Source organism: Drosophila willistoni, unplaced genomic scaffold (assembly GCF_018902025.1).
Source record: "Drosophila willistoni isolate 14030-0811.24 unplaced genomic scaffold, UCI_dwil_1.1 Seg796, whole genome shotgun sequence".
In the NCBI taxonomy this organism is placed as follows: domain Eukaryota; kingdom Metazoa; phylum Arthropoda; class Insecta; order Diptera; family Drosophilidae; genus Drosophila; species Drosophila willistoni.
Window position 1 is genome coordinate 8121 of NW_025814698.1, and position 26878 is coordinate 34998.

The 26878-nt window shown below is 39.9% G+C and overlaps 2 protein-coding genes, 1 long non-coding RNA gene and 2 pseudogenes across 3 annotated transcripts; 3 read left to right on the forward strand and 2 right to left on the reverse strand.

The window, feature by feature from the left end:
• Positions 1-2906: 2906 nt before the first annotated feature.
• LOC124461989 lies at positions 2907-3576 on the reverse strand. Its single transcript, XR_006955348.1, has 3 exons — positions 3466-3576; positions 3017-3398; positions 2907-2956 (listed from the first exon to the last, which is right to left on the reverse strand). It is a non-coding gene; the product is annotated as an uncharacterized LOC124461989 (long non-coding RNA).
• Positions 3577-4043: 467 nt separating this feature from the next.
• Positions 4044-5493, forward strand: LOC6653766. Its single transcript, XM_047013389.1, has 2 exons — positions 4044-5114; positions 5172-5493. Exons 1-2 carry the CDS (start codon positions 4629-4631, stop codon positions 5415-5417), a joined length of 732 nt encoding a protein of 243 aa, XP_046869345.1. The 5' UTR covers positions 4044-4628; the 3' UTR covers positions 5418-5493.
• A 4949-nt stretch (positions 5494-10442) lies between these two features.
• LOC124461987 lies at positions 10443-13943 on the forward strand (annotated as a pseudogene).
• Positions 13944-14651: 708 nt separating this feature from the next.
• On the forward strand, positions 14652-17294 carry LOC26529069. Its single transcript, XM_047013388.1, is given in 5 exon segments — positions 14652-15135; positions 15193-15794; positions 16325-16559; positions 16789-16940; positions 17022-17294. Coding segments are annotated over 5 exon segments (1746 nt in total).
• Positions 17295-17491: 197 nt separating this feature from the next.
• On the reverse strand, positions 17492-18438 carry LOC124461988 (annotated as a pseudogene).
• Between the last annotated feature and the right edge of the window lie 8440 nt (positions 18439-26878).

Here is a 26878-nt window from a genome sequence, read left to right on the forward strand (position 1 = left end):
TTTATTGAACTTTAGACATCCGACGTTTCTGTATCCAGCAAAGCTTTTAAAAAATTCATTCAATAGTTTGCAGAAGTCTCTGTTGTTGCAGGCGGACGCCGAGATGACAACAACAAATGACCTCTTTTCCGGAAGAATATCAACGAATGGTGCATCATTGCTTGCTTCTTTGTCCATTGGCTGATCATCTTCCTCATCTGAACTAGAAGCACGAGATTTAATATCGCATGGACTCTCATTCTCCGCAGGTAAATCATGATTTATTTTCGTTTCTGAGCCTGTGGTTGTATACATTTTTCGATAGATTCACTGCTGGAATCTGAACTTTGTTCCAGCACTGACAAGCTGCTGCTTACCGGCGACACAGTCTCTTGCCCTTTTCGATCACCACAAGCCGACCCACAAAATTAATACCGTTATAGACTGATATAACCGGTCGACTGTCGTTATTTGCACCGTCCTGAACTCCTGACATTTCCAATATAAGATCGGCGTCTGCGGTATTTCCGTCTGTTGACCAAATGTCACATTGTCCGGCAGGAATCCCATACGTTTTTCAATCTTTTTTTTCAAACTAAAAATGGTTTCATAATTGGAAATGCTAAATTGCACATCCTACTTAGGCAGAAAACGGACACTTGGTTATATAAGACCATTTATTTATATCCTTACGACTACTTACTCTCTTAGATTTTTGTTTAATGATAATTATCAACATTTTTATTATAAACTTGACTAGATTGTTTCTAGTATGAACTGTGAACTACGAGCACACGATGTCGAATGATTCAAATGCTGTGCAAACAAGGCATGTCGAATTTCAGCCAAATCCCAGGCATTCTTGGATCTCAAAATTCTGGAATTGTATCTGTCGTAGATAGAAATACGAAATTGAACGACTCAAACAGTAGGCAAGTGAAAGTGAATTTGTACTATCTAAAAAATCCTAGTTGGCCTGGCATATTTTAGCATATTGAATTGAATTAGTTCTATCCGGAAGCTCAAAGTTCTTGTAATATACATAGTTTTAATTTAAAAAAAAGCATAAAAAGAAGTCCATTCGATTTAACTTTCGGTTTCACGTTCCTTATAGTTAAAATTAAAAAAGTAGACAAAATTTAAAAAACCTCTGTGGTTAAAAATGTTTCTATCCAGCCATGTTACGTCAATGGAAATATCTCATATATATATTATCCCATTTAGCAATTATATAAGGTAAATCATTGAATTAACCACCGAAGGCAAATTGTATGCAAATATCAAAGTGCTAAATAATAAACTATTGGGACAATGGTGAAAATTCAAATTGTCTCAGTTTGAGACATTTAAAAACAATCAAGCAAATAATAATAAATAAAAGTAATGGTGAAGTAAAACTAGAAATTCAGAATGTAATATTCAATACACCAAAAATTGAATGCGTAATTTCGAAGTGGGTGTGAAGGGATAGATGTACAACCCTAACCAAAAAGAGTTAATTGATTAATTAATTGCCACAAGTCTAGAAAACATTAATTAGACTATGAAATTAAATTCCAATATGCAAAAATATATTGCTTGCTAATCTACTGTATCCCCAATGGGACTTCCTTTCCGTATTCTCAATATCAGTTGCAAAATAAAATGTCACTGACTACTAGACGAACTCTAAAATATATTGTATTTATTTTTTATTATTATTACTACATACTAAAATTTTAAGTGGGACTCGAATGCATTCGAAAAATGGGCACTCGTTTTTTGCTTTTTGTCATTGTTATATCACCTATTGTCCAGCGGAATAGCAAAGGCAGATATTCAGATAAAATTTTGACATGTTGTCGAGAATCTTAGGCCTTAGAAAAAAAAACTAGATATTACTAGGCTTCATAGGCATTTTGCACAGCCATTTTTTTAATGATCATTTTGAAATATAATGAAATATAATAAAATATATGTTAATTTGACAATTACTCGCAAAACATGAATTTGACTACCCAGAAAAGATATCTCAACTGATAGCATCTGTTTTTAATAGTCTCAATACTGTCAGCGTCCATGTATAGATCGATCGCTTCATTAACGCATACTTTCGTAATATTATCGTTGGAGCATGGATCCAAATCGTTTCTATCGATAACAGACCATTTATATGTTTGTATACCATTATTTTGTCGTTCGAGCATATCAAAGATTTTACTTAAGCATTTTTCTACTTTGGGCACTATGACTAGAGCTGGTAAGAGATGTAAAAATTCCGTAAGGGGAACAGCTTCGTAGTTATCTTTTTGCAGATGACACCCAGCACCCAATCCATCGTACTCTCGTTTGCTGCCGCAACGTATAGCCTTCCACTATATTCTTGAACCGGTGTTTCTTTATTGAACTTTAGGCATCTTACGTTTCTGTATCCAGCAAAGCTTTTAAAAAAATTCATTCAATAGTTTGCAGAAGTCTGTGTTGTTGCAGGCGGCCGCCGAGATGACAACAACAAATGGCCTGTTTTGCGGGAGAATATCAACGTATGGTGCATCATTGCTTGCTTCTTTGTTCATTGGCTGATCATCTTCCTCATCTGAACTAGAAGCACGAGATTTAATATCGCATGGGACCATTCCGCATGCATCGAACAAGGACCCTGATGATGTGTTGGGAAAACTCAATATGGTTGAATACGGCATGTTTTTGAATATTAGATATAAGGTGGACCCTACCGTGAACGAGGAAAGCTCGGAAAACACATCATCAGGGTCCTTGTTCGATATCTATATCTAGTATATCTAGTTTTTTTTTTCTAAGGCCTAAGATTCTCGACAACATGTCAAAATTTTATCCGAATATCTGCCTTTGCTATTCCGCTGGACAATAGGTGATATAACAATGACAAAAAGCAAAAAACGAGTGCCCATTTTTCGAATGCATTCGAGTCCCACTTAAAATTTTACTTTCCTCGCTCACGGTAGGGTCCACCTTATATCTAATATTCAAAAACATGCCGTATTCAACCATATTGAGTTTTCCCATTTCTTACACTTACCTCTTATTCTCCGCAGGTAAATCATGATTCATTTTTCGTTTCTGAGCCTGTGGTTTTATACATTTTTCGATAGATTCACTGCTGGAATCTGAACTTTGTTCCAGCGCTAACATGCTGCTTACCGGCGACACAGTTTCTTTGCCCTTTTCGATCACCACAAGCCGACCCACAAATTACTAGCGTTATAGACTGATATAACCGGTCGACTGTCGTTATTTGCACCGTCCTGAACTCCTGACATTTCCAATATAAGATCGGCGCCTGCAATATTTCCGTCTGTTGACGAAATGTCACATTGTCCGGCAGAAATTCCTAAACGTTTCTCTATCTTTTTTTTCAAAGTAAAAATGGTTTCATACATTGAAACACTGAACTCCACATCCTACTTAGGCAGAAAAAGGACACTTGGTTATATAAGACCATTTATTTATATCCTTACGACTACTTACTTTCTTAGATTTTTGTTTGATGATAATTATCAACATTATTATTATGAACGTTACAGTATTGTTTCTAGTATGAACTGTGAACTATGAGCACACGACGTCGAATGATTCAAATGCTGTGCACACAGGCCATCGAATTTTAGCCAAATCCCAGGCATTCTTAGATCTCAAAATTCTGTAACTATTTCTATCGTAGATAGATTCGAAACTGATCGAGCTAAACAGTAGGCAAGTGAAAAGCTTTCACACACTTTCGTCAAGTTGGCTTTAAGTTCGTGTCTTAACTCTTTTATTTCTTGGTTGCACTGTATGCAAATGCCGAAAAGTATGCAACAATAAACTTAACAGCAAAGCAAAAAAAATGTGTATCTTTCGTCTTAAGCAAAACCATTTGAACATACAAACGAAACAATGACAAACTCAGCACGAGTTTAAGAAAAGAAAAGTTACTGAAAATTGGTCGAATTTAGTGAATCTGCTGCAGCATGGAAAACCGAAAATCTTTTTGCGGTCTAATAAACGGCGCCAAGAGAGAATTCGCCTACATAGCAATTTACAAAGTATAAGTATTTTTTTTTTTTTTTACAAAAAGGCTATGTCGAATAGGAAATTCATCTTTAATGGTCACGCACGTTCGCTCTGCTTTGCCACTTATTGCATTTGTTGCAGGTCTGTGTGGATGCTGAACAAGTAAATGCAACAGCTTAGAACGAGCTGCTAGTTTACAAATAAAATTGCAGCTCTTTCAAGGTGGAGGCTATGGCTAAATCTGCGGCTGCTGCTTCAAAATATGTACATTTGTATATATGTATATGTGCTGGGATGTACGTACAATTGGTTGCTTTCATTGCTTTCACGAAAGCGCAGCTCTACTGGCCAGCCGTCTCACTAATTGGCGTGATATTTAGACTAAAACAAAGAGATGTTTTTCAATTTTTCAGCAGGCGCTTGACATGCAGCCATGCCAGGCGCAATTAAGCATCAAGAAACTTGGCTAGGAGGTATATAATGCCTAAGATGCAACTGCCAGCACTCAGTCGATCATCAAAAGTGCAGCCACAGTGCCAGTACCCGCCCCAGCCGTAGTTTCATTCAACATTTTGGCCGCTGCATGCCATTCAGGATAGCCGTAGGAATCACTTCGATCGAATCCCACCAGCCCAGATATGATTAAATACGTGTGGCATGTGGCAGCTCTGATGATTGTCTTCTGTTGGCTGTCAAGTGCGCGTAGTGCCAGTTATCAGCAGCAGCAATTGAATAGCCTGGTCATGGATCAGAAGCCTCAACAGCAACAGAATCGGATACAGCAGGCATCGAGTGGCACTAGTCCGGTTAGCTTTTGGAAGGACATGTCGCTGATTTATCGCATATATCAGCAATGTACTGGTGAAAATATGTCCGTTTGTCTAAAGGTGAAACTACTAACTGGCCTGGAAAAGGCTTTCCGTTCGGCAAAATCCTTGACCCTCTTCGAGGGTGTTCAGTTTGCGAGCAGCAGTCCGGACAATCAGCAGCGATCCAAGCTGCCATCGATCAGTGAACAGGATATTGAGGCTGTACTGCCGCGTGGAGTAGATGCCAAGGAGCAGGTTCTGAATAGCATGATTATGAAGCGTGTTGGCAACTTTCTGCAAGATCACACTCTACAGGTATGGCGGATCAAGCTATATGCAAAGAAATATTCAAATTTGCTCATTTATTTTCAGATTAAATTCCCTGATCTACGCGACACGGATAGCAACTCTGTAGAGGGACGTAAGAAGAAGAATAAAAAGGGCAGTGGAGCTTATATAATGATTCCCTTGCTGCTTGGCGGCACATTTGTGCCAATTGCCTATGGAGCCTTGGCTATGCTGGCCGGTAAAGCCTTAATTGTCTCTAAATTGGCGCTGGTATTGGCATCCATAATTGGCATCAAGAAACTATTGAGTGGCGGCGGCGGAGGCAAGTAATCCTCTCATGAAGTTGTTGTCTCCTCTGGCGGCCATTCGGGCTGGGGTCGGGACTTTGATATGGCCTACAGCGGCTGGAAGCCTGCAAAGGATTCGGCGGGCAGCGGCAAAAGCTTGTAGACCCACCACGCGAACCCCCTCCGTTTGACCCTGCATAGTGATCCAATGATGATTCCAGCCGAGCCTGCATTTGCATTTGGAGACGACAAAGAGAAGAAGCCAACCAAAGAACCGATTGCCGCATAAACTGTCTGACTTGAATGTCTAGATTAATTTGCCTAATCGATAAATTATAACATAATAACAAACTAAATGTGTGTGTTAGGTTTAAGTAAGCGCTAAATTAAATATAGTTAATTCTGCTTTAAATCACAAATAGTCTCAATATAGTAAGAGCTAAAAAGGTTTGGAGGTTTGCAAGAACCAAATACCGTCTTGTGGGTAATCCTTTTATAGACCAGATTTTTTCCCATCAACCATATAACACTGATCATGACCCTGGCACAAACCCAAAGCCATACAGGGGGTAGAGAGAGAGACACGACAATTGAATTTATGATAACAATAACAATTTCAAAAAACGCTTACGTGCGTGCTAAAAATGGTAGTTGACGCTGTAGCTGCTTCGCTTTCTACTAAACAAATATACATATATAAACACATATATGTATGAATCTTACAAAGTCCAGTGCAATATTCATAGATAAACCGAACTACTCTTGCTTGCAGCATTTTTGCTGTTGCTGTTGCTTTCTTTGGTATGCGACAATTTCACTTTTGAGTCGCTGTACAAAATATTAATTAGATGCCCGTCAATTATAGAACATTGAACTTATCGTCAAGGGAACCTTTTTAATACCCACATACATATATTGACTAACATTCCCACCCAATTCGATTTAATAGACGCCCTTTACACATTTTGGTTTGTTTTTTTTGGGGATGGGACAACTTAATTGCGAATACTGATGTCATCACTGGAATATCAGTGGAACTAACTTACTCTTGGTAAGACCTTTACGCAGCACTTTCATTAATTGAAAATTACTCAAGCACATCACGGGCGGCTTGTTAACATGACGGAACTGAGATAGAGCTGCTAGCCGGAATTCAGAGTCGAGGGGGCGAATGCCAGCCATGCGGAATGAAAGTGAAACTTTCAAAAGGTGTCACTTTGGCAAGATGCCACTGTGGAAAAGGGTTGGGCAGCCAGGCGACGAAATTATGGGGCTGGTATGATGACCAATCAGAGAGGGGAGAGAGAAAAGAGAGATGCTTTAAGTAATAATCATTTTGCTCAACTGCCAAAAATATTTCGCACAAATAATATTCAGGTCAGCACTGAAGCTTTGCTCAATTAGCAACTTTACGCACACGCGGGCAGGGCCAAGGGGCATAGAAGGTAATAATATGGAGAGAAATTACTGAAGCACATGTTTAAACGGAAGATATTTGCAAAATAATGTGAGCTAAGCAAAGCAATTTCTATTGCATAAGAAAAACCATAATCAATGGTTAGTTTTTCGTTTGTCTTTTACAATTACTTTTTATTTCACTTTCATTAAAAAAAAACATGCCCATTGCCCATTTCTCGTGAGAATACAATTAACCAGAGTTGAATGCTACAAACAAATTCCCATCACGCATCCATCTGAGGCCACGTGGAGGTGATTTGCATAGTTATTGTTTCCGACAAGTCGTTGATTCGAGTGTTTTGCATCTGTTTGGTTTGGTGGCCATGCAAATCTGTCGCTTTCTTCTTTTGGGGCAATTGTCTAATGTGTAAATTACAGAGACGAGAGCAGCAGCAGCAGCAGACGCAAAAGACGTGTGGCAATTTAAAGCCAATGAAATACTTTTCCACTGTATCTGTATCTGCGTGTCCGACTGAAGTTGTATATAACCATCCAACGAGCCATCTATCCATCCAACCATCCATGTGCAACTGATGGCGATTGGCATACAAAACTGCAGATACACACACACACCGACACATTATGCGAGTGCTATGTGCGAGGCTAGAGTCAGCCATCAGGCTAGGCGGCGGTTTGTCACCCAATCAATATGGCTTTAGAAAAAGTAAGTCCACAACTGATGCCATTTCAAGAGTGGTCGATATTGCCTCAGAAGCTATTAAAGGTGAGAGATGGAAAGGAGGTGCAAAAAAATATTGCCTGCTGGTCACCCTCGACATAAAGAACGCTTTTAACACTGCCGATTGGGGATCTATTCTTGACGCACTGCAAAACTTTGGAGTCCCGGCCCACATTCATGCCATCACCTGGAGCTACTTCGGAAGGAGGCAGTTGGAGTATACATCCGATGCTGGAAGCGTGCTGCATTCCATATCTGGCGGGGTTCCCCAAGGATCCGTTCTGGGCCCTTTGCTATGGAACATAATGTATGATGGCGTCCTGAGGTTGACACTCTGTGATAGCTGTCAACTAATTGGCTATGCAGATGATGTTGCACTAGTCGTTGTTAAAAAAGAGATTAAGCAAGCAGAGGCTGCAGCAAACATGGCCATCGCAAAGATAGTAGAATGGCTGGGCTCCGTGGGACTCAAATTAGCGGCGCAAAAAACAGAGGCCGTTCTAATTTCAAGCAGGAAACTTGTTGAGACAGCACAAATTACTGTTGAGGGGACTACGGTCCAGTCCAAAAGAGCTATCCGCTATCTTGGCGTGTGGATAGACACTCGACTAACCTTTCGAGAACACCTAGCCAACATTCAGGAGAAGGCATCTGTATGCGTGCGTTCGTTGTCAAGGATCCTTTTAAACACGAGGGGCCCAAAACAAGAGACGAGAAAGCTGTTGACGACAGTTCACAGCTCCATTGTACTTTATGCGGCTCGGATCTGGAAATCGGCTTTATTAGTAGAAAGCTACAGCAGGGGCATACGGTCAACCCACAGACTTTGTGCACTCAGAGTCTGCTGCGCGTTTAGAACGGTATCTGACGACGCAGTATTAGTGTTAGCTGGGATGCTGCCACTTGACATTCAGGCGGATGAAGACACAGTCGTAGCTGCAGCACCTAGTGATGAGCCCTCGAAGAAACTGGCACGCGCACAGGCTAGAGGCAGAAGCCTAATAACATGGCAGAGAAGATGGGATGCGTCACAGAAGGGCAGATGGACCCACCTGCTGATCCCAAATATAGAGAAGTGGTTAGGCAGAAAGCATGGGTCAGTAAATTTCTACCTAACCCAGATACTAAGCGGTCATGGATGCTTTAGGCAATATCTCCATCGCTTTGGTCACGAAGAATCGCCTATGTGCACAGTCTGCAGCGATAACAGCGTAGAAGACGCACAACATATTCTTTTCAGGTGTCGGCGCTATGAGACCCAAAGAAGGCACCTAGAACTCACTACAGGGGCTGGATTAACGGTGAACAACCTCGTGGATTCAATGGTTGGCAGCCCACAAACATGGGAAGCGGTCAACAGCTTTGCAGCATATGTAATGCGGGATCTGCTACAATCCGAACGCATGAGAGCTGAAGCGTCGTAGAGAGAGCCACCGACCCTAGGAAGCAATTCCCACGAGGACGTCCCCTAGGATCAAGCTCCCTTTATGGCATCTTTTTCTTTTTCTTTTTCCTCTGTATATATCTATCTATACTATCTATACCTATCAATAAAGGAATAAAAAAAAAAAAAAAAAAAAACATTATGCGAGTGTGTTTGAGCGAGATGTGAGGCAAAAACAAACACATAAATAAAGAGCAAAATTAAAGTGAAATTTTTTTTTTTTTCATCTTGTATTTTATTTTATTTTCCATACCGCCTGCAAACTAGTTAATTTTCTATTTTACTCCAATTCGAGATACGATGGCTGCGCACTTGTGGTTGCTTTCGACCAATATACACACACACACACACAGCCAAATTCATAAGTGGTGCTGCTAGTATGGATGGTGTGGTTGGTGCTGGTTCAATTGATAATTCCCCTCTCCACATTAGCCACCACCCATCTCTCTGCGCTGTTGCCACCCCGATACCACAAAGTCACGTGTCTGCAATTTTAAATGGAGTAGCACTTTCTGCTGTGGTTATGGCTGAGATTAACATTGAAAAGCATTGAAAGTATGCCATGATGTTAGCAGAAAAAGAAAAAAAAAACCATTTGCCTAAAAGTGCCATCATATAAGTTTTTAAGCTGTCAAATGAATGCCAATAATATCGAAATAAATTGCCCAGCTAAGCCCAAAACAATTAATGGCTCTTACCTTCTCCCCTTAACACTTTGTTAGCATGTGTGTGTCAATCTGTGTGTCTGTGTCTGTATGTGTGTGGCACATAGTTGTTAACCGTTGGTTAAGTGTGTTGACAAACAACAACAAGTTAACGGCTCTGCCAACGACAACGACAACGGCAACGGCAACGGCAACTGCGACGCATACGCATACGCACCGTCGACCGGCCTCTGTCGGGAGGTTTCGGTCTTTTGCTCTTGGCCAAGTTGGTTGCAGCCGATGCGCCTCCTCTTAACGTCTTCTTCGGGCTGTTTATTTAAATTCTAAGCTCGGCTACTGTTTCAATTCTGGTGGGGGGATTGGTAGGAGAGTGTGAAGCACTCGCATCGTTTCGCATCGTCAATGCCGATGTCTTTTTCTTTTATTTTTATTTTGTCCAACGTTTCTGTTTCTGTTTGCGTCGTCGCTGCTGCTGCCACTGCTGCCACTGCTGCTGCTGTCGTTGCTCTGCTGGCGCGGGAGTCTTCTATTCACAGTTTACCGGTTGCCTTCTGACTGACACATCGAACAAGCCAATCGAGCGCAGTGCCACTCAATCAAGTGAAACAAATCAAGCCAAAAGCACTCTCAGCTAGTGCAAACATCTAAAAGGATAATATACCCCACTCGCATCTCTCCGTTGTGTCATTAGTGTTTGTGCAAAAACAAATATCCAAAAAATTACAATCATGTTTAAATTTGTGTCTTTTCGCGCTGATTGCCTCAACGGCGGCAGCTGCCTCCGAGTCAGACAGTCAATAGACATTGACGAGTGCCCTCAAAATGGTCAAGGATTGCGGCGACCGATCGATGGTGTTGTGCATGAAGGTAAACGCCACCATCTCTCCCTCTCTCTCTCTCTCTCTTTCACTCTGTCATTCCTGATGTCACATGATAATATTTAAGCAGGAACGTGCCCTGCATTACTTTGATACGGAAAACGGAGATGTGAGGCTGACAGAGGGCATTGCCTTGGTGAAAACCGATGATATTCCAGTAGGCCGATCCCTCAATGATGTCCAGCTGCCCGAAGAGGTGGAAGCCCGTGAATCTGAGGTCGATTCATTGCTGGTGGAGCGTGTTGCTCGCTTCTTTGGCACACACACATTGCAATTCAAGGTCCCCAAGGACTCCATCCAGGATATGCAACGTGCTTTGGAAGAGTGTAAGTTGAATAGGGTGGTAGGAGGGAATATGCGTACAAACATGCACATAGAAACGTAGAGTAGCACACATCATTTTGTGGTCCCACATAAGATATATTATTACAGAGTTGATTTTCAATTCAGATTCCCAAGCATCTCCTAGCGGTGCATTGACAACCTCCATGTCCAAGTAGCAAACTTGTTGCTGTTGACTGTTTTTGGCTGCTGTAATTAATTGCCTTTTAGTTAGCCAGTTAGCTAGGCTTACTTTCTTTTTGCGCTCTTTAGCCACAGTTTCCGATTTCTAAACGCTGACCATATAAAGCTGTCGATCCTGTTCGCTTATTAATTATTTGTGCTCCAATTGCTAATGAGCGGACAGTGGACAGTAAACTCTCCGACGATGAATCAAGCTGTAATCAAGCGAAAGTCATACATGCAAATGCATGTATCCCCCCTCCTTTCATTCCCATTTAAGCCTGCTATGGCCGCTCTGCTGCCTCTGGCTATTGGCTTCTTGGCACTGATCTCATTCTAGGCTTTGGTCATTGGCAAGATTGCTCTGCTGCTCTCGAGCATCATTGGATTGAAAGAAAGAGAATCAAAGAAAGAGAACTACGAGGTTGTTGCGCATCCGCACTATGAACACGAGCATAGCTACGGTCGATGGCTGCAAGGCAGCGAGGCTCAGAATCTGGCCTATGCGGCGTATAAGCAACAAGCATCCAAATCAACAAAAAAAATTCAGTGCAATACAAAAAGCAAAGAAAACAAATGAACAAAATCGGGAATACGTATGAGAACGTGGACTCTAACGGGGAGAGGAGCAAAGGTTCATTGCTCATTTCATTAATATTTATTTTTTTAACTTATTTGTGTAGAATAATGTCATGGAAAAATTCTATGTAAGGCGCCATTCAACAAACATTAATGACATCAACAAAAATAGCAACAGCAAAAGAGAAAGAAAACAAAGACAAGAAATCCATAGCTATTAAGTTCAATTGGCAGATGGGCGACTAAAAAGAGCTGCAGCTGGACGTGATATAAAATGGGCTGATGACAAATCAACCAAGTTCCCCCGCAACAAAAAAAAAAACAAAGGGGATTGCGCATACGCAACGTATGCAGCATTTTAAAGCGAAATGAAATGCTTTCCCTCGCTGAATAAAAATACTTACCAACTAAGGCGAACGAGGCCAGCGATATCAATTGCATGTGCGACACACAAAATCACAGGCACATCCACATCGACAGACAGGCGGGCAGGCAGATCAGAGACGCCACAGGTACAGAACACAAAATTTCACTTGAGGCACTGAGGCGTAGAGGCCGGGCTGCATCTGTATGAAGTTTTTCATCTTACCTGGACAGTGGAACTTCCTTACTTATCGTCGTTTGTTGTAGACCAAGCTTTTTCTTTCTTTGATTCATTGTACGCCCCCTTGTCCATACAGAGAGATATCCAATGTCGCTCCAAAAAGGCCATCTAATGAAAGTCTCTTCTTTGGCTGCGACCTGGTTTCAGCATTCAAAGTGCAGCACATACGACCAGCTAAGCCTCTCCTTGGGTGTGGGTATGGTGTTCGTATCAGCAATGCAATGGCAATGTCAATGGCATGGACATGGAGCACGCCCCAAGCTTGAATTTATGGCCGTGGGCTTTTTGGCATATAAATGGCGAGAGACGCCAAAAGGTCTTCTTGCAAACATCCCGCACATGCATACTTACCATCTTTATTTTTGTTTTGTTTTTGTTTTGGTTTTGGTTTTTGTTAAACTATTTGTAAACAATTTTCGCCCGAACTGGCCACGCCACAGTTGCACCTGGCTATGAATTTCAAGTATTGGCGGTGAAAGTGTTTATTAATACAATTTCTTTTCTTTTTTTTTACTTGTTAACAAAAAATATGTACTTTTTGGTGTTGTTTTTGTAAACTGCTTTTGGAAATGTATTGCTACAAGTGACACGTTTGAATTTACTAAAGATATCCAGAGAGATAAAGGAAATTTTACGCCTAGACTGCTCTACTCAAGTAAACTTCAACTGAAAATCTTCAATGTTGTCAACACTTTTAGCATGTCACGAAAACTTTTCAAGACCGCAAAGATTAAACCTTAAATACCATTGACAAATAAACAACAACAAAACTCTCTTTCACCCTCACTCAATTGGCTCATAAACTGGATGGTTTTGACGTTAGTTTGGTATACCGTGGTTTTCCAGCAAGAGTTTATTTTACCCCATTTTACGTGGCTAATGTTGTATTTCATTAGTTAAATAAGAAAACTTTTGACGCTGGAATGGGCTATTAAGGGTGTTAAAGTGGCAGACGAGTTCGTCTAACAGATTTTAAATAAATTCCATCCTCATGCCAGCCTCTAGGCGAAATACTTTTTGTTGTTTGTCTAAAGACGTGTTGAAGTTTGTTGGGATGGCAACACCAAACTTGGCTTTTAGTTAAAACTGGCGCCGCCTAAAAGTAGGCAAGTATATTTAGTGTCTGCACAGTGGGTGAAATACTTTAAATAGGTGACAAATATCGCAGATTGTCAACGGTAAATGATTTAGATTTGCTCAGAGACATTAACAAAGAAATAGTTGGAAAATATAAGCGAAAGTGTAATAAAAAAATTGTTATAAAATTTTTGTTTGAAATTCTTTTTCATTTTACCTACCCAATCATTTTAGTATGTTTTTTTTCTTTTGTTTACAACACGAACAAAGTAATTTAGGTACTTTTTAAAGTACATATTTTGGTATAGCAAATATACCTACTTATAAGTATTTACCATTAATAGTGAGAAACAATACAATGATATGCTTGATGCCTGCAAATTTTCAAATCCATACTTAGTGGCAAAAAAATCATATTTTTTCCCACAGTTCTTTCAAGGTTTCACATTTAATGACTTGCTTATCCTCTTGCTAAGTGGGAAACTAATGAACTGGATAAACTATTTTCAGTTAGTTGAACGAATATATAATGAACAGTATTCAACTTTATTTGCAAGATATTAAAACTTTATTCCGAATATTTAAACAACAAATTTAAGAAGTTATTTAGAGAATTTTTGAACTTTTATGTTATTCCTATCTAAATCTAAAATAAACTCATTTGTTTTCAGTCTAAAATAACGGTTAAATTGATCGAATAGAAACACTAAAAGCATAGGCAAATAACTTTAGATATTTCTTAAAGAGTATACCAAACTTTAAGTATTAAAGATTAACAACTATTTTGTGTTTTGTTTTGTTTGTTTCACTTGTTTTTGTACTTTAATGCAGCAATTTCCCAGTTTACAGTGTGTAAACGATGGAACATTTCTTATAATGCTTATAAACGTTTGCCGTTTATTTAAATAGACTGGCATTAGCAATTGTAATTTGTGGAGGTCCAAGCTCAGACTTAGTGCCGTCCATTTCATAATTTCTGGGGAATAACAATAAGCCATTACATAATATTCAAGAAAGAGAGAGAGTAAAAGAGCTAGAGGTAGAAATGTGCGAAATATTGGCCAAAATTCAGAGACCAAGTGCCGGGTTATGAGACGTGTGCACTGACCATGACCATGGCGGGGTCTTCAGTTCGTTACATTGCGTCCAAATGCCAGAAGAGCGGGAGGCTTGAATCGCTTTGGCGTTGATGTACTACAATTTCCGTTATTGGGCCATGGCGTCGACCCAACTGGTCGCTTTTTATGTGCGAAATGTGAATGAAAATCTGAATGAATGTTACATTTTGAGCAAAAATTGAGTTTGTTGTTATATAACAAGATAGTCTCTCGGCCAGAGCTCTATATAACTAGATGGTCACCCGGCCAACGTGCTTAGTTAAACTAAATCATGTCGCCGCTAAATACCGCATTGTTGTTCCTGGCATTTGTGAATATAAAAGCCATTACAGGCTCGGATCTATACCAAGTGAGCTCGGAGGATCTAAAACATTTTAAACAATGCGTACGGGGAGCTCAACGTCCAAAATTCAGTGAATGCCTTGGGCGGTCTGCTTTAAGTTTAATACAACGCTTCGATGAGCGCGAGAATGTGAGTTTTGTTGATGATTTTGTGGCTGTGAGAAGTGAAATGGCAGCTGGCAGGTCGTTGGCAAATGTGCTAGACACAGATCCGGTCGATTTCCGTGGCATATTGGAGAATGCCGGTGCGGTGATGGGTCAACGTAGCCTGGAATGGCATATGGATGGACTTTATCCTGGTTTAATGTTTAAAATAGGACCCACTGCCGATGCCAATAGTGTGGCTGAGTTTGTGCTAGCTGATGGAGGGGCCCAGGATGAGCGACAATTTGGTTTCGAGGATCCCACGGCAGGTATGATGACTATTATCTATGTTCACGTTTTCAAAATGTAACTTCCCATACTTCTAGGTCGTCTACTTGCTAAACAATATATGTTACCATTTCTGTTGGGCTTAAAGTTCAATTTGGTTGCCTTGGTGCCACTGCTATTTGCTGGAATATGTTTGCTGCTCAAGAAATCCCTTTTCCTGGTCAAAATGGCTGTCTATGTCAGTAGCTTTTTGGGTCTCGGTGGAATCCTGGGATCGGCAGGATTTGGCGGCGGTGGCTTTGGTGGTGGCGGCAGCTTTGGCAGTTTCAGCGGTGGCAACTTTGGCGGGGCATTTGGTGGACATCGACCTTTTGGCCATTTTCCGGGCAAAACTACAGTCTATGGTCATGGCGATGAGCTGCATCATCAGTAAGACGTTCATGAGCCTACTCCACCATATAAACGCAGTGAGCGTAAAGTTCGATTTGATCAACCACGAGAGGCATCGCAGCCTTCTCCCATGGCTACCAAGCGTCCTTTTGAAGATCGCTTCTATGATTATGAAAATCAACGCAGACAAACAAATAAATTACTCGCTGAAGTGGAGGACACTGCTGGCTCTGCAGAGAGTCTGATGCGAAATTTCCAGAGCCCCAGCAGCAGTTTACCCAGCGGAATGAATGGCTGGCAAGTTGTGGATGTCAGATCACTTTAGTTTAAAATTAAAAAATAGTTCTACTTAATTATAATTAGTCAAAGTTTGGCAAACGTTTTGAGCGCTTTCCAAAAACTGAAAGTTTACTTATGCAAAACTTTTTGTGGCTGAACTCCAAGTTCAGCGGACCGCAGATAGACCGAAAAATAGACAAAGTTTTCTTATTTGATTCCTATCAAGAGCGCTTGAGAGTGTCGCGCTTTGACAAACATGTTAATTATTAGCCCAAAATCAAATGCAAGTTCCCCCATTTTGGGGTAGCCCTTATAAATACTGAGCTGAAAAAGTGTGTGGGGTTTATTTGAAGTTTATAGTTCGTTGCGTGTGTTTGCCTGTGTGTATTCCCCCTGGAGAATATGTGGCGTCGTATGTTGTTCTTACAGTGCGCCGTGCTGGGTAGCAATGCCTTGGTGTATAGTACTTCCAGTCCTTCTGCTACCACCGCCTCCAAATGGAGTCCCCACAGTCTGGGCAGACTTATTGCCCACTGTCTGGTTGGCTTAGAGGTGTGGAAGTGTTTAAGATTCGGCGCGGCGCGCGACAATAGCACATGGCAGGTTAATGACTATCTGAGTTTTGAGGCTCTGGCAAATGGTAATGACAGCGAGAGTCGAGCTCTCAGTGAAACAGGACTGGCTGGTAAATTGCTGCAATTGTTCCAGGGACGAGCTTTGCGTCTACAAATGCCCAGGCAATTGAGCATTTCCAATGCCATTGATGACTTTGGCAGTGAACTGGGTCTCGATCAAGGTACGAACGCTTTCATCATAGATGATAAAGTCGATAGAATTATAGCAGGATTGGGTAGTTTTGTGCATGCAACCGACACCGATACAGATACAGATAAAGATAAAGATAAAGATAAGAAAAGAAGAAGAAGAAAAAGAAAAAGAAAAAGAAGAATAAGAAAGATAAAGATAAAAAGAAGAAGAAAAAGACAAGAATAAAAAGAAAAGTAAAAACTGTTCCAAAAAAACAGGTCGCAAGAAGAAGGACAAAGATAAGCACATGGCCATGATGGGCGGCATGATCATGATGGCCACACTCGCACAAATGTTCCTTGGCAAGGTGATACTGATAGCTGGATCCGCCTTCATCATGGCCAAAATAGCCCTCGTCATATCGCTGCTGGTGAGTAAAGCCAAATTGAAATTATTTTGGCACCCATCGATAGGTTAGATCAAGTCATTGGCCCTACGCATCTCTTTCCAGGATAGTCTAAAAAAGGGCACGACTGGTCACAGTGGTAGCTCCGATCACGTCATCATAGCGGGCGGACATAGCCATGAGAGCGGCTGGCATCGTAGCATGCCCACACATGGTCACAGTTCTGCCCAACAAATCGAACAAATCGAAGAGCCATCCCATGATCTGGATCACGATCAGGCATACTATGCCTATGAGGCCGAACCCTTGGATCGTCGCCAATTCGCACAACTACAGCGCCCGCAAACTACAACAGCAACAACTCATGGTTTTCTCTAGCTTTTTATGTATTTTGTGTGTTTTATTTATAATAACTATGATAACTAAATTTAAACTGGAGGGCTGTCCTGGACGACTATCCTTGATAATGTCGGCGGTTAGCCAAGAAGTGTAAATACAATTGCAGTTAGATTGAAGCTAAGCAAAATATTTGATCTTTGGTTTTCCATTGCCTAGCCCATGATGTGTCCATGGGCTTATCGCGATACTTTGGCGGAAGTTAAACCGGCGGTAGCCACACCACCAGATTGTGGCATCCATGCCTGGTAAGCCTTATCCTGCATCATCATTTCGTCGTCTATGCTGATAGGAACCACCATCATGGCCACCGCCACCACTGTCATACTCTCCTTGATGGCTGGACGAATAGGTGTGACTCTGCTGCACTTGCGGATGCTTAACAATTTCGTAGGTGGTCTTTTCGCCGCCATCGTTTTCTAACAAGCTTCTTGAGGCCAATGATGGCGCTAATGATAAGAGCAATTTTGCCCACAATCAGAGCCTTGCCAGCCACAATGGCAATCGAGTGATAGGCCATCTTTAAAATGGCTGTTTTCAGCAGTACAGCCGCAATGAAGGGTCCCAGATACTTTTTGTCATCTTTCTTCTTGCGTCCATCTCCTGCACCGTTTGCCGCCAATTCACTGGGCAGAAAATAGCCCATTAGGGACTGCAACCAGTTCTGACTATTACGCTCGCCGTAGATGAGCAGCCGTGGAAGATTAACCTGCCTCTGATGACTGTGCACAAATCCAAGGAAACGTTCCAGCAGCAAGGCATCGAGACTCTTACTAGACATATGCTCCAAATCACGGTTATTCAATTGACTCTCCGATATGCTGGAGCGTCCGGTACGTGAATCTTGGGCAGCATTTTCACGTCTCACTAGACTAACACCATCCACAATGCTGAGTTGCTGCACTTTGAGAGCGCGGCCCAACAGACGTGCCCCTTGTAGCTTGCAGCACCAGAAAATATCATCACTATCTGCACACTGGCCATAAATGTGGCGCACTGTTCTCAAGAGACCGCTCTCTCCGGTGCCGCCAGTGAAATTGGAGTTAAGTTCAAGCGCCCAGCTTGGACGATGGGCATAAATTGCAACCAGAAGCAGGGCCACGGGTAAACCCAGACGCGTGACCATTTTGAGTATATCGTTTAAGCTATCCTTTTGTTCTCTAATCCTCTTTCGTCGCACTGCACTTTCTTTCGCTCTCACTAGGCGTTGATCTAACTGCAAACTCACTTGGCCAACTGATCTTGTGCGCCCGTTTGGCTAACAAATTTATACACTTTAGCTCGCCACAATTAGCCAGGCAGCCGTTGCATCCAGCTGAGGATGAAGCTAGTGAAGTTAAACCTGGTGGCTATTTAGAGCGTAATATGCATGATAAGTGCAGCTCCAGCTACAACCACATCTCAAGTCGACGCAAAGCTTCGTTGCAGATTTAGTGCAATTGCCAGCATAGGCCGCCAGCCACCCAGCCAACCAGCCAGCCAGAGCCTAGCCAATTTCCTTGCTTATTGCCGTAATTAGTAAATCTTTGCAATTATTTCAATTTTTTCCAAACAACTCTATGGCTCCAGGCTGGCTTAATGATATTTTCTACCAGCGGCAGCTACATCGAAACTCGACACCCACTTTCATTCGGCAAACTGAGAAATCTTGGCGAGAGCTTAAAACTCAAGATAGCAGCTTCTTTATTTCTCACTTATTTTAATCTTATGCGAATTATTTTGTGGCTTTAATATGAGTACGCAAAGATAGAAAATGAAATTAAATGCCAAGTTGGTGAAATTTTATACAAAAGAAAAAATCAAATAAAAATAATTCTTTTCTTTTTTACGACAAATTTTCATTGGCTTAATTTGACAAGGGCAAACAATTTGTTTTTTATAGTAAACCTATAATTATAATCACTTGAATTTCTCTATAACATTTTAATTGCCTCGAATGCTTTTGTTACGAATGAAAATTGAAAAAGTATGCAATTTTTTGCCCAATTGCTTTTTATCAATTTTAAAATGTGAATTATTTGTGCATTCCATGAATACTCTTTAAACATTAGTCTATTGAAAATAAAGTTTTTACAGTTTAAGTGCCACAAAAAGTTTGCTTTTTGTTTGACTCTTCTAAAGTGCCATCGAAGGTTTATTTAATGACTTTACCTTGTTAATTACTTTCCAAAAAGTCATTATTATTCATTAAGTACAGGTCAATAAATATCATTTAAGGACATTGAGGTGACATCAGTTCAATGAACTCTACTTTTCAAACTGAAGTAGTAATTATGTTTGATTTATGCACCTCAAGTGACCTCTTTTGCCTTGTGTGTGATTGAATTGAATAATGTAGATTAATTAACCTTAATTCCAATTTAATTTACCTAAATGTGATTAATTCTCTTTGGCCGGAAATGATATTCAGCGTTTTCAACCACGTTCATCATCCAACTGGTTTCATAAATATTAAAGCATACTTTCGGACAGCACATGAAAATGAGCGAATAACACAGTTTCATAGCCAACTCTTTTCGTTCAGTGTAGCAGCAGCAGCTTGGCGCGAAGCATGCATAATTAATGTTTGGCGCTTTTCATTTATGAAATATTAATAAAAAAAGCATGGCTGGCGGTGAAACTAATGATGGGATTTACAAGCTTTATCTTGCCCCAACATGCCATGGATATGGGATAACACGAAAAGGTGTAAAAGATGAGTACACCGTATCTACAATTTATGTATTATTTAGCGGGAAAGTGCACAAAAAAACACAAAAACAAAAATTTGCATGAAATTTTACAGCGTGCATTGCCTTGTTCTATTTATGGATATATTTGAGACACGTAAAGGTAAACCACACATAGAAAAAGATGGGTGGATGGATAATTTTGGTTAAATGGAATACTCGAACACTTGCTGTAGCATAATCTAGCAGCGATAATTTATGATAATGCACGTTTAGCTCACACGCAATGTTGTGCTTTTGAGCCAGGCCATCATCTAATGGGCGGCAGCGGCAACCAATTTGCAATAATTGGCATTTGTGTTAACACAAGGCAAATAAAAACAAAATGCTTTGGCAGTCGACCCCAAACGATCTGCGGATCGATGAAACGAAACGAAAGACTTAAGCAACGAACCTGACAGAATCACCAAGCACATGAAAACTTTTACCCAGCGCGCAGGCGAATTATTCAGCCTTTGTTTTTCTTCTTGTTTTTCTTCTCTTTTCTTTTCTTTTCGGGGCTTTTCAACTCAATGAGGCAGAATACGCTATTCGTGTAGGTTGTGCACAGGCTTGGGAATATTTTCGCTTGATCATTTGCTCGTTGTTCGGCAGCAGCGGTAGTTATTGCGGTAGACAATTGCATAAAACAAGAAAACCGAAAAGGAGAAAACTCTATTTTTTTTCGTTTTTGGGTTAGCAAATTTTTTCACTTTCACTTTGACTGTTGACAACTGTAGGTCCCTCCGCCAACAGCAACAACAACAACAACAACAACAACAACAACAACAACAACAACAACAACAACAACAGCAACAACAACAACAACAACAACAACAACAACAACAACAACAACAACAACAAAACAACAACAACAACAACAACACAATAACTACTAGACGACCCAATGCGTGTGCCCGCGCACAGGTTGAGATTTCTTCAGCTTTCCACCCACTTCGAATCGAAATTAAACGCTTCAGGCCAATTACGTTTCTCTCTGACCCCCAAAACAACCGATGATGAACTACACCATCACCACAATGGGTATTTGGTATGGAGTATGGAAAGCCAGACATCATACCGTGACTACCTGGCTAAAAGAAAATGACTGACTAACTGACTGACTGACTGATTGAAGTTGGCTGAACCGAAGATGAACATCTTGACTTGAATTTATTGAATGCTTACCACCATTTGGGACTTGTCTTAAGCATTTTTCTAAATTATGCATTTGTTTGTTTTTCCTCTTTTGCGCAAGTCAACTCAATTTCATGTAAAAATCCCCAAAAAAATAAAATCCAACATCCCATCACAAATCTCTTTCGAGTGAAAAAAAAACAAAATTTATACAACAAATTTCAATTTCAATTTGCCCTCGGCTGGTTGCCTTTAAGGAACTCGCGCCACATTCCACCATTTGTTATTTTATTTATTTTAACTTGGCCAAAAATTTTGTTGCTCTGTATTTGTTTGTTGTCAAAAATTATTTGTAGCACCCCCTGCTGGTGTCTGATTGCCCCAAGGGGCGTCTTTGTCATAGACGTTCTGATGCTGTTGTTGTTATAGCATATTTTGTATTATTTTTCTTTATTTTTTTTATAAATATAAATAAATCGCAACATAATTCAATTTCGTGCATAACAGTCAATTATGGCAATGTGCCTTAAGAATACGTTTTAAATTTCACCAAAAACAAAAAAATAATAATATAAAATAAAAGGAAAATTTATATGCATAGATAAGTATATGAAAATATAGGTATATCATACATTTTTGTGGTGAAATTTAAATCGCCATCTAAATGTGTGTGTTTGTGTATATCTCACATAGGCAATGTAAAGTTCAATGTTAAATGTCAATCATGATGGCCAAATATTAGCCTGTTGCCTGGAAAACTCTTTGTCTATGATTGTCTGCGTATGCTCATCAATCAACATGCCAGGCAATGGCAACAGCCAACAGCAACCGCCGGCGACGATGGCAACTTTGACATTGCCTTGAAGAAAGTGAAGACCAAGTCAAAGTCAAAACCAAAACTTGAGTCAAGTGAATTTTTGCACCGCATCTCAACTGAATTTAATGCCCAGGCATTGTCACTCCAGGCCCAGAGACTTTTCTCATTGCGCACATTCACATACATACACTACATACACACAAATACGATGTCATGCTGTCAGAGAGATAGACAAAATTTCATTTCACCGTGCTCATAATAACGATTTTTGCTACATTTTCCTCTAGCAGCAAGCAAGCTGCTTGTGGTAGTTGGTTTTTGGGATTGTCGCAATTATTATGAATGAGTATTTTCCCAGCCAACATCTGCCTCGGACAGCTATTAAATCCCTGGCCAGAAAATCCTCACTTGACGAATCTTTGCAAATAAATTACAATTTGAATTTGCAATTCTAAAAGGGTGAGGATAAAGGTTTTTGCTATCTACAAGTTGAGGTCGCTGGGCGGTTGCTGATAAATGACTAAAACCTAACAATTGGCGCCGACACGTCGACTTGTGATACCTTTTCGGCCCTAAACATTGTGATACCAGCAGCGTAATTTGAAAGAGATCCATTGATTACACATTATGGCAAATAATAGAACAATATGGCCAATCTCAAACCAAACCACTAATCTGTTGACAATGTAATGAAATTCTATTCACTCTAAAGTCATCTAATTAACAAGTTCCTACGGTGCCTGTCCATTTTGAGATAAGACATATTGAGTTAGAATTTAACTAACTCAAGACATATGGAAAATCAATAAGAGTATGGGAAATAATGCACCAATATTGCCCTCTATAATCCCAAGCGAAACCACTAATCTGTCTATTCATTCTAAAGGCGTTTAATTAACAACTTCTTAATATGCCTGCCCATCTTGAGATAAAAGTTATTGAATTATTAATACATAGACATATGCATAGCAAAACGAATAAAGGCAATGCATACCCGTCAAGTTCCCTATTATTTTTTACGTTTTTGCAAATATTTATTTATTTTTAGTTTTTTTGTTTTTGGGGGTTTTGTCTAGAGTTCAATGCACTAGGAACAATGAACAACTGGCAAACGTGACAACGACCGAAAAAGTGAAAGCATCTGCAACAGTGAAAATGTCCGCCAAGGAAGAGGCCAAGGCAACCTTTACCATGGCCAAGTGGAAATGGTTAGACAGACAAAACTTTTTTGGTTTTCTACCACAATATTGCAGAGTTCATTGCACATTTTGGTGCATGTAAATATGCCAAGTGAGATCAAGATATCTTTCAGATAACTTTTAGCCAACTGCCAATAGGCAGAGACGATGAATTTTTTTTTTTTGGTTTTTTTTCTTTGCAAAGACTCAACTCAACTCAAATCATTTGACAGATACTTGGGATTTGAAGCCACAATGTGTGATTTGTGTGATTTTAATTACTATTCTTAAAGATTTGATTACTTGCATTAAATGGACAGCCCCCAAACCATTGAGGTTGCGTATTCGACCATTACACACTTTCGCGTTGTAATTGGCGACACATGAGAATTTAATTACAAGACACGCACATGTGTGCAAGGCGACTGGTCAATGGTCAGCGTCGTCTGGCCAAATGGTAGGGGGCAGTGGTTTGGGGGCAGGTCATCATGCGCCTATTGTCTGGGGGTTCAGAGGCGCCGTAGAAAGCGAAAAGCCGCACATCATAAATATTAGCGGTTAAATGAAAAAATATATGTACATACATACACATATAAAATAAAATGAGAAAATGCGCCTTTACAACTCTATCGAGGAGAAAAGCCAATGGAGTATGTGTGCATCAGTCATTGAACACCACAAAACCATAAGTTTTATGATTTATTGTCCGAAAGCAGTTCGCACACCTCAACTATTTAACTTTAACGATTTTAACCCAAAAACTAAGAAATTATTTCGCAATGTTTTCAAAACATTTCATGGCCATAAAAAGCTTGGATAATGCCAATTGAATCTCAGAAGTAATATCTCGCATTTTTTTATACCCTTGCAAAAAGGGTATATTAATTTTGGTCAGAAGTGTGCAACGCATATAAGGAAGCATCTCCGACCATATAAAGTATATATATTCTTGATCAGCACGACGAGACGAGTTCAAATAGCCATGTCCGTCCGTCCGTCTGGATCAACGCAAACTCCTCCTAGACCGTAAGAACTACAGAGCTGAAATTTTGCATGTAGGCTTGTATATACTGCAGGCGTTCTATATCTCGGATTCAGCCGGATCGGATCACTATATCATATAGCTCCATACAAACGCCAAAGTCACGAACAGTGACTTTTCTTAATAACTTCGTTATTTTCTGAGCTATTGTCGTAAAATTTAATATTGGTGAGTTAATTCTACACATATATAACGGACTAGTTACTTCGTTACTTTTGAAGCAATTGTCATAAAAATTTATATTTCTCAGTTTAGCATAACTATTAATGATTGTGCAAATTTGATTAAGATCGGGCGACTAATCATATAGCTCCCATAGGAACAATCGGTGGTGAACAGTGACTTTGATCAATAACTTCGTTATTTCCTAAGCCGTTTGCGAAAAGAAAAAAAACTTGCAAGAGTATACAAACTTTGACGCGGTCAAAGTAGCCCCGGCCCTCTGGTTTTTTATTAAACCAATTTTATTATTACTATTACCTTATATTGTAGGGCAAATAACTTTTTGCTTATGCCTGTAAGGTCAATTCATTAGAGCAGGACTGTCCAATCAGAGTCTTAAGTGCAGAGGTCTAAACCTTTCTAAAAACTGTTTATTAGAAATTAAAATTTAATTTAATTAAATCAACCAACAATATATGTCTTAGCAATGACACAATTCCAGTATACTTTTCCTTCAAAAAAGAAACAGGCATAAATCTAATCTAATTAAAATATTACAAGAGGTCATTAAATAAAGGAAAACAACTTAAAATCTTTATACAAAGTTGGTTAAAATTTTATCAATACTAACATGTCTAGTTATATTTTGTCACGAAGCCATTCAACAGGTGGAAAACTGTGAAAAACATAAGTGAGTTTTCTTGAAGAAAAAAAAAAGGAACGTTTAAATAAATTGTCTGCAGATTAAATAAAAAATGGGGAAATGGAAAAATTGGCTTGTGATGACCGTCTTGGTCGTCGTTGTCGAGTGCCCACAGGGATGAGCTGCCACTACCCCACCGCTTGTTTGGGTTGTCCGCTTTAAGTCGACAGCTTATCGCCACTGTCAGTTGATCCCATATAAAAGCTAATTAGCGTGAGATTTGTGTCACACGCTTTTTTGCGGCCAACTTGATAAATGCCAATGTGGCATCAGCAATAAAAAGCTATAAAAACAACAACAAAGCGCCAACAAACATTAAAAAGAAAAATGTGGAAAATATTAAATTTTTACTTTCTTTTTGGTTTCAAGGGTGCGTGGCTGATCCTGTGGAAATTGCAATTTTTATTGCAAGCAAATGCTTAGGAATGGACACGCCCGCATGAAATAGAAAGTTAAATGCTAAGAAATGATCAAGTTGAGGTTCTAAGCAGAAAACCGAAAGTTAATTGGCCACAACTTTAACCCGTCAAAGGTATTTGGCCCTCCACTTAGTCTCTGTTTTTCTCCACCTGCCACGGTGTGGTAGAATTTAGAACAAAACATTTCGTTTTTACTTTCTCTGCTGCTTCTGCTAGTAAAATGAGTAATTTCACACACACATAAAAACCGCGCAACAACATGATGATATTGTTGTTGTTGTTTATTAAAACGCAATTCTTTTTTTAATTTTGTCGACGGTGCCGCAAAGTAAATGTTTTTCTTATTGCTCATTGTTGCCTTTCATGCCGACGACTTCAACCGCAAAGTGAAACAGTAAAATTGTGAAAAAAAATAATTTTCTTTTTGGGCTTGGAAAGAGAGAAAAGTGCAAGGCCCAGAGCCACGAGAGTTAACAATGACGTGACCACGATACGATGGATGATGAGTGCCATGGCCGACTTCACGCCGCCCGCTGTTGATCTCCTATGGAGGAGCGACAATGCAGCAACTTCAGTTTGTTTGGCCTTGCCCACGGTAAGCGCATCGGCATCCACAGGGAAATACGAACTGACGCCCAGGTGAATGCAGACAATTGAAATTGTTTCACATGCATTCGAGCAGCAGCCTCTGAGATACATATGGGCGTTTGATATGGATACATCTGTGTATGTACAAGCACACTGAAATGCATTAATGCTACATGTTGGAACGAAGTGTTGGCGGCTACCGATGCGGATGTTTTCAGATTATATTACTTCCAGCTGCACCCGCAATGACAAGACAGCAAGTCATGACATGAAGTCATGAAGGGAGTGTGAAAACAGAAGAAAAGCTTACTCAGGCTTACTCGATGTCCGTGCCAATGGACACCAGGTGGGGTATTAGATATTCACAAACAATGATGAAAAGGCTAATAATATTGCTTGTTCAAATGCCAATTTGGCTCTGACACATAATGGATGAAGGAAGAAACAATTGATAGGTACAAGTAAATAGAATTATCTACGGAATATCAATCTTAAAAATGTATACAATTAATTTTCATAGAGCTGTAATTCTCATTCACAAGCAATATCTTTTATGACATCTATTTTTTTATATGGCCCATTATTTGCTCGTTATTTCAGAAAAATAAAACAATCAAATGAAAGTGGAACAAATTCAAACTAAACGACTTAAATACCTTTACTGGCATTGAAATTGAGATACCCTTTGTCAAAAATTCCAATACCAAGTTTACTTCTAAATTTCATTTCACTCTTTTAGAAGTTTGATCTACGTAAATTAAAGATTCCTAATTTTGCTCTATTATCAGTCTATTGACAAAAAAACCACAAAA

Coding starts and splice junctions, on each gene's coding strand:
- LOC6653766 (XM_047013389.1), top strand. CDS start 4,629: ATGATTAAATACGTGTGGCATGTGGCAGCTCTGATGATTGTCTTCTGT. Junction 5,115..5,171: donor TGCAAGATCACACTCTACAG/GTATGGCGGATC, acceptor ATTTATTTTCAG/ATTAAATTCCCTGATCTACG.